This window comes from Alligator sinensis, unplaced genomic scaffold (assembly GCF_000455745.1).
Source record: "Alligator sinensis unplaced genomic scaffold, ASM45574v1 scaffold301_2, whole genome shotgun sequence".
Classification (NCBI taxonomy): Eukaryota; Metazoa; Chordata; order Crocodylia; family Alligatoridae; genus Alligator; species Alligator sinensis.
This window is the reverse complement of record NW_005841874.1, coordinates 805,291-823,174: the sequence shown is the minus strand read 5'-3', so window position 1 is coordinate 823,174 and position 17,884 is coordinate 805,291. Positions and strand designations below refer to the sequence as shown.

General features: G+C 60.4%; 1 protein-coding gene across 1 annotated transcript in view; it reads left to right on the top strand.

Moving 5' to 3' along the window:
• ECE2 (endothelin converting enzyme 2) overlaps positions 1-17,173 on the top strand; it is a 19,091-nt gene extending 1,918 nt beyond the window's left edge. Inside the window, exons 2-19 of the mRNA XM_006017112.3 lie at positions 1,082-1,168; positions 3,618-3,762; positions 4,232-4,447; positions 5,112-5,236; positions 5,576-5,722; positions 5,964-6,029; positions 6,661-6,849; positions 8,491-8,633; positions 9,104-9,218; positions 9,843-9,953; positions 10,267-10,365; positions 10,681-10,758; positions 11,064-11,167; positions 11,850-11,960; positions 13,045-13,112; positions 14,452-14,642; positions 14,756-14,851; positions 15,657-17,173. Coding sequence (XP_006017174.1) covers positions 1,082-1,168; positions 3,618-3,762; positions 4,232-4,447; positions 5,112-5,236; positions 5,576-5,722; positions 5,964-6,029; positions 6,661-6,849; positions 8,491-8,633; positions 9,104-9,218; positions 9,843-9,953; positions 10,267-10,365; positions 10,681-10,758; positions 11,064-11,167; positions 11,850-11,960; positions 13,045-13,112; positions 14,452-14,642; positions 14,756-14,851; positions 15,657-15,833 — 2,268 coding nt within the window. The 3' untranslated portion in view covers positions 15,834-17,173. The remainder of the gene's footprint in view (positions 1-1,081; positions 1,169-3,617; positions 3,763-4,231; positions 4,448-5,111; positions 5,237-5,575; positions 5,723-5,963; positions 6,030-6,660; positions 6,850-8,490; positions 8,634-9,103; positions 9,219-9,842; positions 9,954-10,266; positions 10,366-10,680; positions 10,759-11,063; positions 11,168-11,849; positions 11,961-13,044; positions 13,113-14,451; positions 14,643-14,755; positions 14,852-15,656) is intronic.
• Positions 17,174-17,884: the final 711 nt, after the last annotated feature.

Sequence of the window (17,884 nt, the reverse complement as noted above, 5' to 3'; positions counted from 1 at the left end):
GGAAAGAGGAAGTGGTGGGGTAGCTGTGAAGGGAGCACCCTGAAGAGGCCACCCAAACAGCAGAGGAATCTCTCCCCGGAGGGGCTAATTCAGCCTAGGCAATAACTTGGTGAAAGCCTTATTGCGAATGGGAATGAAGCTTCACTCTGGAGGTGCCAGACTCTTCATCTAAACTAGGGGCAAAGCTAGTGATGCCAGTGTTGGGCACCTGGAACGCACAGCAGGCGGTGCCCGCACCTGCCAGGCATACTGTTAGTGCCCCACCTGTGACATAAGCCAACCCATGGTCCCACTGTCCTAGCCAGGCTACACAGAGGGCTGTGCTGCAGGGAAACTGCAATACCACCCACCAGCCCTTCAGCCTGGCACTATGGGGCTGTACTGCCTGCCAGGGCCTGGGCACCTCCCTGTGCCAGCAGGGGAAGAGTGCTCAGGAGTATCTAGGGAGGCTCAGGGAGTGCAAGGAAACAGGGCTGTGCTGCAAGGGGGTGGGAGAGCTGGGCTTGGCTCCCAGGGCAGGGGTGGGGCTGGGCAGGGGGTCCTGCCACTGGCTGCTACATTAGAGAGTTCGCCTCCAGCCAGCCCATTCCAGATGTTTCTCGGCGTGACCCCATCCGCGTGGAAGGTTCCAGCTCCGGGAACGGAGGGAGGAGGCGGTGGCGTTGCTAGGGAATGCAGCCGCAGGTTGCCTGGGAACGGAGGATGAGTCTCCAGGAGGCAGCGTGACACCTGTCAGGAATGCTGATGCCGCGCAGAAGCTGCGGCACTGCCATGGCAACCTGCGGCGGGCCAAGAGGCGTGCGAGGCCACGGGCAGATGCAAGTGTCCCGTCTCCATCCTTGGAGCTCAGGGCCAGGGCGCCTCAGAAAGGGAAGGCTCCGAATCCCTGTTGCCCTGCGCCCCCCTCAAGCCCCCAGAGGTGAAAGCGAGTGCTCCTCCCTTCCCTCTGTGTAGGTAAGGCTGGCACAGGCCTTCCTCCGCACCAGCCCTAACCTCCCGGCAAGCCCCTACTACTGGCCCCAAGCTCAGCCCTCTGCAGGCTCATCCCCAGCTTACTCGCTCTCTCTCCCTCTCTCTGCAGATGCCTGATTACAAACGAGCTACTTTGCAGGAGGACGAGGGGGTGGAGGCGGCGGGGGATGGGAACGCCTCTCCCGACAGCGTGGAGGTAGGGTCCTGCTCCCACACATGACGTCTTGGTGGCCAGGAGGTGGCTTGTCGGTCCCCTTGGGCATCAAGGCAGCCCTCGTGCAGCGGCAGAGCTCACTGCAAGGGCTGGCTCTGGGACGAGCTAATCTATTTGCCCAGCTGGCTCCAGAAAAATGTAGACGTCACTGGATAGACCTACTGTGAGGACAGGGGGAGGCCATTTCTGATGCCAAATGAAGCAACTTCTGCCCCTTCTCCTTGCACCCCAGGCCCTGCTGACAGCCTCCCTCCCCACACACCCCTCCAGCCCCTACCACCCCAACGTTTGGTCTTCCTATTGCACTGAACTGTACCAACTTCCATAGCGGCTTGGGGGGGTCTCTTGGCAAAGGAGGCAGGACCCCATATGGCAACCCCAGCTGGTTCTGGGTCCTTTATTTAACCCAAGTGGCTGGGGGCCTGGAGGGGGAGTCTGGCAGTGCTGGGCCCTCTCCCCTAGGGCTGGGTGAAACCATTCATCTGCTGGAAAATACAGACCCTATTCAATAATGGCCATTAGCAAATTCAGGGCAAGCCTGATGCATAGTTTTGGCCCCGAGACCCACCCCCCAAAATCCCACCCTGAAGAAGAAAATATACAAATGAAACATATTGCCATTGCGTTTTGAAGTGGTGTTTTTGAGAGCAAGGTTGCTTCCATTTTAAAAGCAGCTCCCCACCCCTTAAACAAACTCTGCTTTGTTCCACTGAAAAACAGGATACCATCGGCTTTCCCATTTTGGGGGAGAAACTCCAAACATTTGGCATCAAATGATACTTTTTATTTTTTGGTTTAGCCAGGACACAGAAAGCCCCTTCTTGTCTAGGCTTGAGCCTAGCGGGTCAGAGCCCAGAGGACTGGGAACAGGCAAGGGTCCCAGCTACAGCCAGGGGATCAGTAGCAGATGGGTCAGGAAGCTGAGGTCTGCAAGGGGTCAGGACATACAGGGCCACCCTAAGTAGAGCCGCGAGCTAAGGAAATATCAGGAACAGGAGGCAGGGAGCCAGACCCAGACTGGAGTCAGTAGCCAGAGGGGTCCAAAGCAAGGAGCTCTAGCTAAGCAAGCCAAGCAATAAACCAAGAGCCAGCTGTCAGGAAACAGGGGTCTGGCATCTGGAGTAGGAAATCAACAGGGATGAATGAGGAGCCAGTAAAAGGAACAAGGACAGAGCAGGGAAGCAGCACCCAGGGAGCAGGACACCAAGAACAAGCCAGCAAGACCCAGGAAACGAAGACCAAGGCGGCAGCAGCCCAAAGCCTCTCCCCTGCTGGGCACTGACAGGGCACCTGGGGGTAGTTTGGCCGCTAGCACCAGGCCCTCTCAGTGCCCAGAGCCAGCGGTGGGTAGTTTAGCCTTCCTGCTGGCTCCCGACACCCATCCCCCTGGTGCCACGTCCCACTAGAGTGGAGGGCAGGGCCTGCTCACAGCTCTGTGTGGGACCCAATCCTCACAGAAATGCAGTAGCCGCTTGCAGTCGGCATAGCCTTTCCTGCCCAGCAAATGTAGGCAGATAAATAGGCTGTGCCAATAACCAAAACCAAAAAACTTTACCAGAATCAGGTCGCGCAATTCCACCCCTCTCTCCTGTTGGGTGACACTGGGCTCTGAGCCACCATGGTTTCTTTTGATCAGCTCTCAAAGCCTCGCTGGCAAATAACTAAAACACTATGCCACTTGCTGCTCTGTCACCATTTATCTCCTGTTGGGCCCTCATACTTGGCCCCATGCGTGTGAATAGTGAAGGGAAACCCCCACCCACCACAAAATGCCACCTTTCTCTCAGCCATCAGGCTGAGGGAGCAATCCAAGATAGGTACCATGGCAGGCAGGCACTTACTCACTTTAAACCACCCAAAGCCCTGGGTTTAATCATCCACCAGCTTGTGACCGCGTGTCACAACCAGGAGCCTAACAAACAGCCCGTGCAAATGGAAATCTCTGTCCCTGCACTGCTCCATCTTTGCATTATTCCATTAGCCAGTGCTTTAGCTGCCGCCTTTATTTTTTTCCTGGCATCGGCTTATGTGATAAGGCACAGGACACTAAAAGCCACTATGTAAATAACCAGGCAAAATGTAATCGAATGCATAGTAAGTGGGTTTTGGTCCTGTGGGGGATGTATGCAAATGATATCTGAAATATGCAAATGACCAAGCAGCAATCAAGCATCCCATGCCTAGGGCTGGGTGCTGAGCTGGCCTCGCGCCTCACCCATGGGAGAGCAGGGTGGAATTGGGAAAGGGAAGAGTCTGCATTTGTAAGACCGCGGGGGAGAAGACAGCATGGCGCTGCCATGGGGTATGGCCTAAGGTGGAGGGAGGTCTCCGGGCTCCAGAGGGACTTATGACTATTTCTGTGTTGCTGGTTTCATCCCCACCATGCCCCAATACCCCCTCCCATCCTGCCCCCCTTCTCTCTCCCTCCCAGGTGGGGTTCAGGAAAGGGGTCATGCCCTTGCTGAGCCACCTGGGCTCACGGACTCAGCTAGAGCTGGTTCTCTGCGCCATCTCCCTCTTCTTGGCCATGCTGCTGGCAGGCTCTATGATCACCCTGGGTGTCCAGTACAACAAAGGTAGGAGACACGTGTGTGGGGTGCTCTATGCTGCCCCTCTCCTGTCCACAGGCAACTAGCATTTACTCCTGCCATGCTGCATGAGATGGTCATGGGTGCCCTGCCTTGGAGGAGGGATTCTGCTTCAGGGGCAATGCACTGGGGGGAGGGGGTCCCCAGGGCTGCCCTGCAAGAGCTAAACATTAGGTATCGTGAGGAACAGAGCAAAGGGACCCATGGCACCAGCCTGCCAAGTGACCTTGTAGCCAAAGGCGGTGGGTGCTGCGACTCAGGCTTCTGCCCACTGAGTACCACTGGAATCACCATGTGCTCCCAGCACAAGAGGGGCCTTATGGTCACCAGCAGGACTCCTGGGTTCCCCCCACCCTGCTCCACCGTAGCCTTGCAGCAAGATCATGAAGGAGCCCATCTGTGCCTCAGTTTCCCCACCTGCTGACTGGGCCTGGGTGATGGCACCTCTCCCTTGCAGACCCTTCCCACAGCACGTGCCTGACGGAGGCCTGCATCCACGTGGCCAGCAAGATCTTGGAGGCGCTGGACCGGGAGACCGACCCCTGCAAGGACTTCTACCAGTATTCGTGCGGCGGGTGGATCAAGCGGAATCCACTTCCCGACGGGCGTTCCAAGTGGAGCACGTTCAACAGCATCTGGGACCAGAACCAGGCCATCATGAAGCACCTCCTAGGTGTGACACTGCTCCCTTTCCCTGGGGGGAAAGGCAAGACTGAGCAAGGATTCTCTCTCTGGGTCCTTGGTGATTGAATTCCCAGACCCTGCCAGCAAGGGGAGAGCCTGAGTTTCTTCAGGAATTGGGGAGATCTTCTCCCCAGCCTGCACATGCATGCACATAGAATAGGGAGTTAGCACCACAGTCAGCAGGGCCCCATGCAAGCCTTCTGACCCAGCCACCCCTTCACTGTGAGCACCAGGGATGGGGATTTCACCTGTATGTTGCTAGGTTATGGCTGCTTGGATACAGCACAGGGGCAGGCTGAGATCACATCCTGCTACAGCTTCCCTGGGGCCTCGGAGCCTGCTCCCGTGCTGGGCTGGGTGTACCCAGGCAGAGCCCCAGGCAGTGGGGGGTGAGGCTGTCCCCTGGTGCCAAGTAGCCCGGGGAACCTGATCCCCATGTTCCCCTTCTTGCCAACACCAGAGCTAGTCTGCATCTTCCTAGCCCTCCTAACCCCCTGGTTACAAAAAAGGATGAGGGGGAACCCAGACCAAAGGGATCCCAGCAGAGCTGGGGGCTGAGGGACATGGGCCAATCTGGCAAGCCTCTTCATGTGCCTGGGCTGCTGTAAGAGGGGCCACAAGTGAGTCTACCCCTTGTCGCCCCCCAACTCCAGAGAATACCACGTTCAACTCCAGCAGCGAGGCCGAGAGGAAGACGCAGCGGTACTACCTGTCCTGCCTGAAGGAGCAGAAGATCGAGGAGCTGGGCTCGCAGCCCCTCATGGACCTCATCGAGAAGGTGCGCCAGTGAGGAGGGGGCTGGGATTCTCGGGGAATCTCTTGGGGGTGGGGGGCAGGTGAGAGGGGTTCACCCTGGGCTGGGACTGGCTTGCAAAAGGAGCGGCTTCCCCCCTCCAGGCATGTGCCCAGGCCATAAACAAGAGGAGAAGACCCATCTGGTCTCGGCTGGGGGCAGCATGTGGGGAGGGGAGCCCAGTGCCCCCTTGTCCAGACTGGGAGGGCAGGGCAGGCTCCCTGTGAAGCTGCATGTGGTGGGGGGTGAGGGTAAGGATGTTTGAGCGAGACCAAGGGGGCAGCTCGTCCCCCCCGCCCAAACTCATGTCCTGGCCTCTGGCAGATCGGTGGGTGGAACATCACAGGGCCGTGGAGCCAGAACAACTTCATGGAGGTCCTGAAGATGGTGTCCGGCACATACCGGGCCTCGCCCTTCTTCACCGTTTATGTGGGCGCTGACTCCAAGAGCTCCAACAGCAACATCATCCAGGTGGTGTCACCTCCACAGCCTGGAGAGGGGGAGTGAAAGGCTCAGTGGGTGGTGGGGGGCTGCTCCTGCCCAGGCCAGGCCAGGCCAGGCCAACCCCTCCAACCTGGCATAGAAATACCCCAGCCTTAGGCTCCCCTCCAAGCTATGCTCCTGACCCTCAGTCCCTGCCTGCTGCCTTTGCTATATTGGTTTGGGCAGAGGGACTCCAGGCTCATTTGTGCCCCATCTGCCTCTCCACCAGGTGGATCAGTCTGGCCTCTTCCTCCCCTCCCGTGATTACTACCTGAACAAGACAGCCAACGAGAAGGTACATTGTGTGGCAGGACAGGGGCAGGGACAGGCTGCCCATGGCAAGCACCATTCCCGCCTGCCCCGGCCCACAAAGCCAGCCTCAGGGGCAGGCCCTGGATCTAGGAGGGGTCTCAAAAGCCTTTGCCCTCGAGTGCACACTCCAGGCAGCTTCTGCACCGTCCTGGTCCCCTATGGCAGATCTAGCCTGGAGGGTGATGCATACACCTCCCTGCCCCATGGGGCTGAAGACAGGGGCTCCTTTTACCCTTGGACCAGAGCTTATGCTGGCATCAGCTGGGCAGGGCATCTTGGCAGGGGTGGGGATTCTCTGCATGAGTGACTGGTGCCTCCTGAATCTGGGGGGGCACCTGCAGAAGCCACCAACCATGGTGGCCCTGTTGGGGGAGCACCAGCCCTGACAACAGTGTCGGTGTCAGTCATTGGGGGGGCACTGGCCCCATCGGGGGGGCGGGGGGGGAGGGCATGTGCACCCCCATGCCCCCTCTACAAGTCGCCTATGATTCTCTGCAATGGAAAGTTAGGAGCTGAGTGCCCAGCAGCATTGGGACCCTCAGCCTACAACTGCCCAGAGGTATGTTCGGTGCCTTGCCCCTGGGTAACCCCAGTGCCCCTTGCTGGCACGGCAGGTGCTGGTCACTTACCTGAACTACATGGTAGAGCTGGGGATGCTGCTTGGAGGGGCCCAGGAGTCCACACGGGAGCAGATGCAGCAGGTTCTCGAGCTGGAGACCCAGCTGGCCAACCTGACCGTGCCCCAGGATGAGCGGCGGGATGACGAGAAGATCTACCACAAGATGAGCATTGCCGAGCTGCAGGTGGGGCAGGGGAAAAGTCCTGCCTGGGGCTGGGGGGACACTGTCAGTAGGAGCAGCTGTCCAGAGGCAGGCAGATCCCACCATGACCTGAAAAGGGAAGAACCAGGGGGCCTTGGAGTGGATCCAAGCCATGCAGGCACATGGGGAAGGGGAGCACAAACTTCACCTTGCCCTGGCCCCAGGGGGAAAGGCCAGCCCCTGCCTGGGGGGCTCTCTCCCCTGGACTCTCCCCTGCCATGCTGTCAGGATGCTCCCTTCCCCCACCCCGTTTCATTAGGATTCCAGTGCACTCCGCTGGCTCCGGTGCCAGGGATGCAGAAGGCCTGGCTGAGCAGCATCCTAAGCAGCCAGCAGCAGCTGCCAAAATGCTATGGCTCTTTTCCTGTGCCCCCCTCCTCCCCCAGCTCCCTCCACACACACAGAGACATGGACACCCCTGCCAAGTGTCACCCGCTTTACATGCAAATGGGGCAGGGACAGGGGCAGACTAAGCTGCAAGAGAACATGCAGATACAGGGCGGGAGGGAGGTCCCAGCCCTAGCAGCGATGGCCCTCACCCCTGCCCCCCACCCCCATCTCTGCCAGTGCCCTGTTACCCCAGCATCTTGGACTGGGAAACCAGCACATTGCTGAGAGCAAGAATGTGGGTTTATTTAGCAGACAGCATAAGCCCTTAGACTAAGGACCCTGCCACATGTTCAAATGAAAGCTGGATAGAAACCAGCTAGAAAGTTGCCACGTTTTCAAGCACTGACTTTGCTGCTGGTTGGCTCTTTTCATAATTGGATGGCTATTTTTATGGCACGATAATTACTTTGCACGTGTGGCCGATCTAAATCTATTGCGCAGTTTCCCCGTGAATTATGTAATTTGGGTAACGTATGACCAGGGCCTAAGAAATGCACTGGTTACCTTGCAAATTAGACATTAGTAACCTGCACATCAGACAGTCTGAGGTTTCGCCAAGACATTCAGCAGCCCAGCAGTCCAACAACCCTTTGCTCCCAAACATTTTATACCTCCCGTGACTTGCACGTTCAGTGTTCCTACCAGTACTGTTACTACCGCTGGCTATTTACATACTTGATTTTTCACGACTGGGTATTTTTCTAAACCCTTCTCTGCATAACCCCCCTGGTATTCCCATGCTTTCCATAGTGTACTCTCATTCTCTTCACCCATCCTCCTTATAACACCCCTGACAGTGTTTCTGCATTGATAATATTTGCAGCTACTTGCTCCTCCTTTGCTAGACAGCAGCCCCCTAACAAGCTCGATTGCTACACAACACTCATAAAAACTAGCTGTTTTTACAGCTATAGCCCACCCAGTCTGAACCCGCAGCCCAAGCCCTCCCACCCCGGGCTCTGTGCTTCCTTGCACTGGGGTGCGGCTGTCCATCTCTGCACTGGTCCTAACAATACAGCTGCTAGTGATACAGCACAGCCGGCTTCAGTCACTGGGCAGCAGTTACCAAGCAACCAGTCACCACAGCAACAGAGAAGGAAGGAAATGGGACAGGGGATCACTGACTCTCATTAGACGGAGAGTGGGGGATGGGACGGGGGTCAGTGGAGGGGCTGAGAGGCCTCTCTCCAGGCGGCCCTGTCCCTTGACCCCACTTACGACTTAACTCAACAGGCGTTGGCCCCTGCCATCGACTGGCTGGATTTCATCTCCTATGCGCTGTCCCCGCTGGAGTTGGCCGACGCGGAGCCTGTGGTGGTGTATGGGCACGAGTACCTGCACCAGGTCTCCAAGCTCATCAACAGCACTGACAGGAGGTAGAGACCCCCCCTACCCCCCCAACACAGCTCCCATGGGGGCAGGGGGGTTCTGGGCCAGGCCCCTTGGAGAGGGGGAGGGCGCACGTGTCAATCTCAGGCCTCACCCATGGTGGGGGTGATGGATGTGGCCCCATGGCTGTGCCTGGCAGCATGTGTCACGGGGGAGATGTAGGGCTGTGTCCCCCAGGGATGGGTAGAGGAAGGGTCACAGGGCCATGGCCGTGAAGGAGCAGCGTGGGAGGCACTGCTCAGGGCTGCCTCAGGACCACGCCCACCAGAGGGTGGGATGGGGGACACGTCTGTGGGGTGGGGGGTTACTAAGGGCTGTACCGTTATGATGGGAGGAGGAAGAGGATTACCTGACTATCCCAGTACCATGCCAGAGGGAATGGGTGGCGGGTGTCTCGAGGAGTGCGTGCCGGGCGTGGGGGCCCAGACCCACCATGGTGCCATCCTGTACTCTGCAGCATCCTGAACAACTACATGATGTGGAACCTGGTTCAGAAAACAGCCTCGAGCCTGGACCAGCGATTCGAGACAGCCCAGGAGAAGCTGCTGGAGACCCTCTATGGCACCAAGAAGGTGGGGGCTGCAGTGCTGCTGGCATCTACACTGCACGCATGGTAGAGGAGGAGAAGGGAGTCCTGCTCTTTGCAGGGGGTTATGGCCCTACCTGCCCCTGGGAAGTCCCAGGGACTGCTCCACCAGCCACCCCCCAGCGGATGAGGATGGGTTGGGACATTGGCCTGAATGGGTGGGGGGTCCCTAAGGGAGGTGCCCTCGGCCTAGGGTGGGGGCACAGAGCCCTGCTTGCTGTGAATGAAGCTGCAGGATAGTGGGGGTGAAAGTCTGAAGCAGCTCAGAGGTGGGGGACAGGACCTGGACCTCGGGCAGCATGAGTGGGACTGTTGCAAAGCTTGGCCCGGTCTGCAGGGTCTGCCTGCAACCAGCAAACAGGGTGCCTGGGATGGCAGAAAGGATGGGACTCTGGGTCAGGGGGCTGAGGAGGGGTCCCCAGGGGAGGGGCATGAGGTGGAGGGAACATGCCTGAGCACCAGGGCCCCTCCAAGGCAGAGGGTGGGCACATACATGGCAGAGGGAAGCCTCCCTAGTACCAGAGGTCACATCCTGCTGTACCAGGCCATGAGATCAGCACAGGCCTCTGCCGTCCCCTTGCCTTGTCTCACCCATCCATGTCACCTGCAGTCCTGTACACCGCGCTGGCAGACCTGCATCTCCAACACCGATGACACGCTGGGCTTTGCCCTGGGCTCCCTGTTCGTGAAAGCCACCTTCGATCGGGACAGCAAGGCCATCGTGAGTACCCAGTCCCACCCCAGGCCCTCCACATCTCAGATTTCTCTCCCCACCAATTCCTTTGCAACACACCAGGGGTTAAATCCCCAGCAGGATGATGCGGTGAGGGAGCCTGTAGATAGCAGGGTCTCTCCCCAGCCTGACTCCCCCAAAGGGGTTCAGCTCGACTTGGCTCAACTCCCCCTCCCCCAAATCCTGCCTGTTCTGGGGGGATCCTGCCCCAGAGCTGGGAAAGGGCTGGCGCTGTGCACTGGCAGGGCCGGGGGCAGAAGCTGGCAGGGCCAGGCTGCAGCTGACACCCCTGCTTCCACAGGCAGAGGAGATGATCAGTGAGATCCGGACAGCTTTCGAGGAGGCCCTGGACCAGCTCGACTGGATGGATGAGAAGACAAAGCAGGCAGCGAAGGAGAAGGTGAGACCTGCCTGCTCTGGGCACTGCTGACTGCTAGCCACCCCTTCCCCAGTGCTGCCCCATTGCCCTCAGCATGAACTGCACCAGGGCTTCATGCCGCAGGGGGGCTGGAGGGTGGTAGTGGGGACATCCCCACCCAGCAGTCCCCTGGGCTCCTGCCAGTCACTCTGTCCATGAGTCCCAGCTACAGTGCCCCCTCCTGTGTCCCCACCTCCCTGACCTGGGGGAGCCCTGATGCCCCCAGGCCCTCCCATCTCAGTCACAAGCCCTGGCCCTGCAATGACCTCAGATGCCACCCTGACCCTCCCTCTGCAGGCAGACGCCATCTACGACATGATCGGCTTCCCAGACTTCATCCTCGACAACAAGGAGTTGGATGATGTCTACGACGGGGTAAGTAGCCCTTGGCAAGGGGTATAGCAACCCGGGGGAGGTGTGGGAGGAGGCAGTAGGGAGGGATCGGCAGGTCTGTCTGGGCTGGGAACACACCCAAGAGTTGCCCCCATGTACCCCACCAGGGTGACAGAGCCTGGGCAAGGGAGCATGGGGAGGCAGGAATGGGCACCGGGTCTTCATCTGCCTGTTGGGTTGGGATGAACTATGGCCCCAGCCCATCTCGCCACCCCACCCTCCCCTGTAGGGCTGCCCCATGGAGCTTAGCCCCGTCTCACCCCCTCCCCGCCTCATGTTTCCCTCAGTACGAGGTCTCTGAGGACTCCTTCTTCCAGAACATGCTGAACTTCTACAATTTCTCTGCCAAGGTCATGGCTGACCAGCTGCGGAAGCCCCCCAACCGGGACCAGTAAGGAGTCCTCCAGCACGGAGGCCTGGCCTCCCTCCCACCCGCCGGGGCAGGGTGGAGGCCGAGCAGAGCCCCAAGTGAGGGGCCTATGCCCCAGGAGGGAGGTTGGGGCATGGACTAGGTTGCCAGCCTCCCTTTACTGTGGGGACTACAAGTCCCAGCATGCACTACCCAGCTGCTGGCCCCATAGCATGCTGGGACCTGTAGTCTTGTCTCTTCCTGTCTAAGGCAGAGGCTCCCATGTGCCTCATGTGTAGGGCACAGTTGCTATGACCCCACCTGGAACTCTGGACACCAACACAGACAAGTGCACACGTGTGTGTCACAGCACAGCCCTGCCCCCAGGCTCCTCCCTCCCTGGCCCTCCACCTCCCCAGTCGTATCCGTCTGTACCCCTTGCGTGCCTGGCCCCTGCCACTGCCCTACGGTGGGGGACCATTCCCCTGTTTCTGGCTAACCTCAGCTCATGCCAGCCCATCACCAGTCACCAGAGAAAGCCACAGCTCATGGATGGAGGCCTCGCTGGTGGCCACTTTCAGGCTGGCACCAGGCTTTTCATACCCAAGGCAGAGAAGGGCTGACCCCAGCACGGCTCTGGGAGGGAAGCCCCAGACCGGTTCCTTCAGCAAGGGGCTGCACTCAGAAAGGAGCTGCCTGATGCATCCCATCTTCCCTCCCGCAGATGGAGTATGACCCCACAGACCGTCAATGCCTACTACCTGCCTACCAAGAATGGCATCGTCTTTCCTGCCGGGATCCTGCAGGCTCCCTTCTACGCGCGCGACCACCCCAAGTGCGTCCGGGCTCTGCTCCCAGCGTGTGAGGCAGGGAGGGGTCATGAGACCTGCTGGGTGGTTGCGGACCCTGGACTGGGGGTGGCACTCCAGCATGGCCCCCATTGCAGGCTCTCTGGGGCCTGGCCAGACAGGAGCTCCCCACCCTGGGGCCCAGCCAGAGAGAAGAGGTCACTACACCCCACTGCAAAGCCCAGCCCTTAGGAAGCAGTCATGCCTGGCAGAGCTGTGGGCCCTTGTGCACAGGGGTCACAATCACAGGAGGAGATACCCTGCTCCACATAGCCTGGCATGGACACCAGAGCCTGTGCATTCCCCTCCACCCACAGGAGCACGAGGCCACCTCAGCCCCTGGCCCAGGGGGGCAGGCACAAGGGCAGTGCTAGCACCAGGGCTGTGGGAAAGGCCAGGCCAGCAGGGGCAACACAGTGGGACGAGGGCACCTATGTCACAGGAGGGGCCCAGGCTCATGTGAGCTGTCCTGCTGGGTCAAACCAAGCCCACAGGACCCTGCCTTCAACAGCAGTGAGCAGTAGGTCGTGACCCAGCCCCAGCCAGCCATCCCGGGTACAGCAGCAGATCACACGTTGGCTGTCGCATTGAGGAGCCTGTGGCCTGTACGCCATAAACATTTCTGAACCTGGTGATGCTACAGCCCTGAGAGCAAGTCCAAAACTGGAGTCTGCAGATCCCAGCTGGCTATGCTCTACGTGGGCAGCCAGGCCCTGCCCGGGAGGGACTGCCTTCCCCACAGACAGCACTTCTGGCTAACAGAGGTGGGCACCTGAAGACAGCTCCACGTCATGCCCATTCAATGCCAACCTGCCCAGCAGGCTGCCAACTGTGCTGTAGACAAGAGCATCCTCCAAAACCCTTCTGTGCAGGTGGGGGGCTCTGTCCTTTGCCAGGTGCTGGCACTCCCCATGCTGCCTGCCTGCTCTGCACTCCACAGCGGAGCACAGAGGGCACACCCCAAGAACCAAACCCGGTCCACCTTGTGGCTGCCCAAGTTGTATGATGCCCAGCTGCCAGCCCACCAAGAGCCATACAAGGTAAACCAGGGTTTCTCCTTGGCTTCCCCAGGGCTCTCAACTTCGGTGGCATTGGCGTGGTGATGGGGCACGAGCTCACACATGCTTTCGATGACCAAGGTAAGAGTCTGCTGGCCCCTCTCGGCCCCCAGCCTCACACGCGCACCTGCTACCGTGCATGGTGGGCTGGCAGCTCCTTTGGCTCCGGGCTGCTGTAACCCACTGTCTTAAGACTTAGAGGTGATGCTAGACCAGCTGTCAGCGCACTCCTAGCTCCACACTCCTCTCCATTGCAGCCTCATCCTGTCCTCTGCACCCCAGGGCTGTGCCGCACGGGTCCCACGCCAGCTCTGCACATCACTCTCCACCGCTGCTGCTGGCCCTGCCATCCATTCCATCCTCCGCCTTCTCCCTCCATGTCATCTCCTTGCCACATGGCCGATGGCCCAGACCATGTGATCTGCCTCAAGGATGCCCTCCCCCTGCTGCTGGCTTCCCTCCCCATCTGTTTGTCCTCCTGTCTCCCTAGGTGACACCTGCAGGCATCTCCCCAGGCTTCCCCGCGCAGCTTTTGCTTCTGCTCCATCTGCTTGGTGAGGACCCATGTCTGCATCTCGGGCCATGGCTAGTGTGGGTGTTTCCTGGCCTCCTCTCCCCACTGCCCCCCTCAGCCAGCAGGGTCCATCTGTGTCCATCCCTTGTCTCTGCATGCTCTCCAGGTCCCAGTGGATCCCAAAAGGCAGCTCGGGGGGATCAGGGCCCCCATGCCAAGGGTCAGAGAGTATCTGGCTGGGGAACAGCGGGACTTCCCCACGCATGCTGCCATCAGAATAGGAGACATACAGGCTCAGCGCATCAGGAGTGGAGACTTTCACCCTGTGGTTGCTGGTTCCAGTCCAGCCCATGGCAGCAGGGAAAGCCCAAAGCCATCAACTGAGCTTCTGGCCAGCTCACCCCAAAGACCGCAGCATCAGTCTCACCACAAAACCCAACCACAAAGTGGGCTACAGAATCTGGCTTCCTGTTTTCTCAGTGTCCCCTGCCACCAAAAAAGATGTGTGCTGGGAGGAAAACCCTTACTGTTGTCAGGCTATGGAAAGACACTGAGGAGTCCCTGCTTCTCCCTGCAACTCCCTCCCAGGGGCACCATGGTTTGGGAAGTTGTCCTGAGCCCCTCCAAGCCACTGCCCCTTCACCCCCAGCTTGCCTGCTCTGAACTTGATCCCTCCCTTCCTGCACCCTGCTCCATTTCAGTGGCCTTTCCACTGCCAGACACTCTGTTGAGCCATCGCACAGTCCTGCATGACTTACCTCTCAGGCTGCCTGCAACCTCTGGGGGCTGCTCAGGCCGAAACGGGAGCCGTGTTGGGGATGGCAGCCAAGTCCTGTGCCAGGCCGTTGGGACAGGGGGGTCCAAGGCCCTCACTGGCTGCTGATGGCGCCCGGGACTGTGTTCCAGGCCGGGAATATGACAAGGAGGGCAACCTGCGTCCCTGGTGGCAGAACTCTTCTCTGGAGGCCTTCAAGAACCGGACAGAGTGCATGACAGAGCAGTACAGCAAGTATGCGGTGAATGGGGAGCACGTCAATGGCAAGCAGACCCTGGGCGAGAACATCGCCGACAATGGGGGTCTGAAAGCTGCCTACAACGTGAGTGTCCCGAACCACCTGCCCAGGGTGCCCCTCCCGCCCCCTGCTATACCAAGGGGAAGTTCCCTGGTCTCTGCTCCCGACTCACAGCCAACCTTGCGGGCTCGTTGCAGGCCTACAAAGCATGGCTGCAGAGGAACGGGGAGGAGAAGCGCCTGCCAGCCGTGGGGCTCACCAACCACCAGCTCTTCTTTGTGGGCTTTGCACAGGTACCATGCTATAGCAGGGCAGCTGCCCCCACCCTGGTGCTGCACCCTGACCAGCACCATAACCCTGGCCTGCAGGGCTCTGCTAGCAGTCAGGCATTCCCCCATGCCACTCAGTGCCAGCCTGTGTCACTCCTGCCCCAACCTTGGGCCCCCCTGCCACACAGCTCTGCCAGTGCCCCCCATCCTCCTTGAAGCCCACTGGCTACCCAGTCCCCAACACACAGCTCTGCTGAGATTGTTCATGCCTGACCCACCACCCCCTGCTGTCCCAGCCCTGGTGCGAACTGGACTCAGAGTTCAACCAGTACCCCTTGGTCCCAACCTTGCGCTCTGTCCAGTGGCTGACCTACACCCCTGGATGTTCCCATGCCCTCCCCAGCCATCGTGCCTGCCCCCCCAGGGACCAACCTGCATTCCCTGCTTGCCATCATGGTGCCTGTGGCTTTTAAAGCCTGACATCAGTAGAAAAGGAACCCATGAGGGAAGGCCCTACAAGCACGTCATCAGGGCTATGTGGTCCCATCTGGCTCAGGCCCAGCATGGTCCAACCCCTTCAAAGGGCCCTTTTCTGCCCCACAAGCTCAGGCCTACTCCCAGCTCCCTTCTCACAACTCCCCAGCCCCCTCTTTTTCTATGGCCCCCACTGTAGTTGGGGCATGCTTGGGCTGTCCTCACACCCTCCCCAGCCCAGAGAAGCCCTGCTGCTCTGCAGAGCTAAGGCAGGGGCTGCCAGGCCAAGCAGGAGCCCCCAGCACCTGAGGAGGGGCCCAGGCCTGTGCGCCCCTTACGGCCGTGCCTCCCACAGGTGTGGTGCTCAGTGCGCACCCCGGAGAGCTCACATGAGGGGCTGGTCACCGACCCGCACAGCCCGGACAAGTTCCGCGTCATCGGCACCCTCAGCAACTCCAGAGACTTTGCCGAGCACTTTGGCTGCGCGGCCAGCTCGCCCATGAACCCCGGCAAGCACTGCGACGTGTGGTAGGGAGCACAGGCAGCCGCTGCACCCGGACCTGCGCACCCATCTTCCCAGGACACCAGCAGGCAGCAGCAGGCCCATGAAGACCCCCTCCCAGCCCCCGCTGGAGCAGGACGCCCGGGCCCCAGTGACTGAGGGGCAGCATCTTGCACCTCCAGCTGAGCAGAGCCAGGGACCCAGCCCCTTCCCCTGCAGTCCCCAGCAGCGCTGATCCACACCTGCCCTCAGCACCTGCCCCCCTCGCTGGGAGGAGCTGCAGCTCCCACACGAACCAGCCCTGCCCGTCTCAGGCCCTCACCAAGCTCTGCCCGCCCAAGACAGCCATGGACTGAGGGAGCCTCCAAAGGCTGGCTCTTGGCAGCCCTGGCCTGTCCCTCTCAGCCCTCCCCTGAACACCGTAGCACTGCCGAGCCTGGCAGCGATCTAACTCAGAGCAGTGCCTGCCAGGCACTGGGTGTGGGCACCAGGGGGCAGTACTGGAGCAACAAAACACGTAGGGACTGAGGAGGCCAGTGAGAGGGCACAACCCTGGAGACCCCTGGGGCAGGCCAGTCGGCCAAGGGGCATGGGTTGGCATGGGCAGGCTGGGAGGGACAGCGAGCGCCCCCCACCCCCAGCTGGGACCCTGCCAGTGCACTGCCTGCCAGCCCATCCTGGGGGAGGGAGGTGAGGGGCATGGGCCAGAACAGGGGGTGTCACATCACGGTGTCTGCAGCACCAGGCTGGCATGCAGACAACATCCAGGGCATTTTTTTTTTTCTTTTTTAAAATCTTTTTAAACCAAATGCAAACCCAGGCTCCCTCTGTGGCCAGGGAATCCTTGCTAGTAACCAGGGGGGTGCAGCCCTCCCAGGGCTGGCACCAAAGCCCCCTACCCCCCCAAATGCAGCTCCCTCCCAGCTTCTGCCCCCTGGCCCCACCCCTCCTGCAACAGCTTATGCCAGGGCAGCCTGTCCCCAACCTGTACAAGGCCAATCAAACAAGGCATCTCCGAACACAACGGGCTCTTGCTTTTGGGGCATTTTCTTAAACTCCATAGGCTCATTATAATCTCAAACCGGCTTGTCTTAGAAACTCCCCATTGGCTTTAATCTGGGGGTGCGGGGAGGGGGACCGGTGCCTTCGACTAGCTTTGGTTGGTGGGAGTTACTGAAGGATTAAAAGCAGTTTCCACTTACGCCGGGGGCTCCGTGGCGTTTTTAACCCGTGGGCCCCATGCGGGGCGGGGGGGTCCAAGAGGGGAAAGCGACGGGTCCCGCAGGCCGGGTGATCCAAGCAGCACCGGAGGGGACACATCCGCGCACAACAGCCAGGGCAGGTGGCTCCGCGCACCAAGGAAGGGGCAGGAAAGCAGCCACAGGATGCCTGGATCCATCCGGACAGGGCAGCTCCAGAGCCAGGAGCGGGACTAGATCGGCTCACGTAGCCCAACAGAGCAAGGGCCGGGGGGTCTGAACACAGGCACAGGCGCGGGAGGTCTGGCCATGAAGACGAGCACCAGCCCTTTCTGGGACCCCGCGACCCAGGCCGGGCCGCTCTGCTGAATCGAAGCCAGTCCAGCGTCCCCGTCAGGGCTGGGCCCTCCCGCTGCAGGGGGCAGGGGCCTCATCCTGGCTCATCTGAGCCCCCCACACAGCCAGTGTGGCCCAGCCACCGCAGCCAACACAGCTGCACCCCAAGGCGTAGGGGCCTGCTTGGGCCTGGCAGCCTAGCGCAGCAGGGGCAGCCAGGGACAGGCACCATGCCCTGGGGCAGCTGCACCCCCCCAGCAAGGCATTGCCGCGCGGGGGCTCCTGGGAGTTGTAGTCCCCGCGTGTGTGTGTGGGGGGGAAACGGCATGCCGGGAACGGCAGTGTGGGCGGCCGCCCGCAAGGCACGCCGGGAGCGGTAGTCCCGCGCGGACCACTTCCCAGCAGGCCGCGGGGTGGGACAGGGCGGAGCTCCCCCGGGCGGCGGGGCCGACATGGACGCGCTGCCGCTGTCGCCCGCGGAGCTGCTGGGGCTGGGCTCGGCGCTGGCGCTGTCCGGCCCCTGCTACTACGTGCACCGCCGCCCGG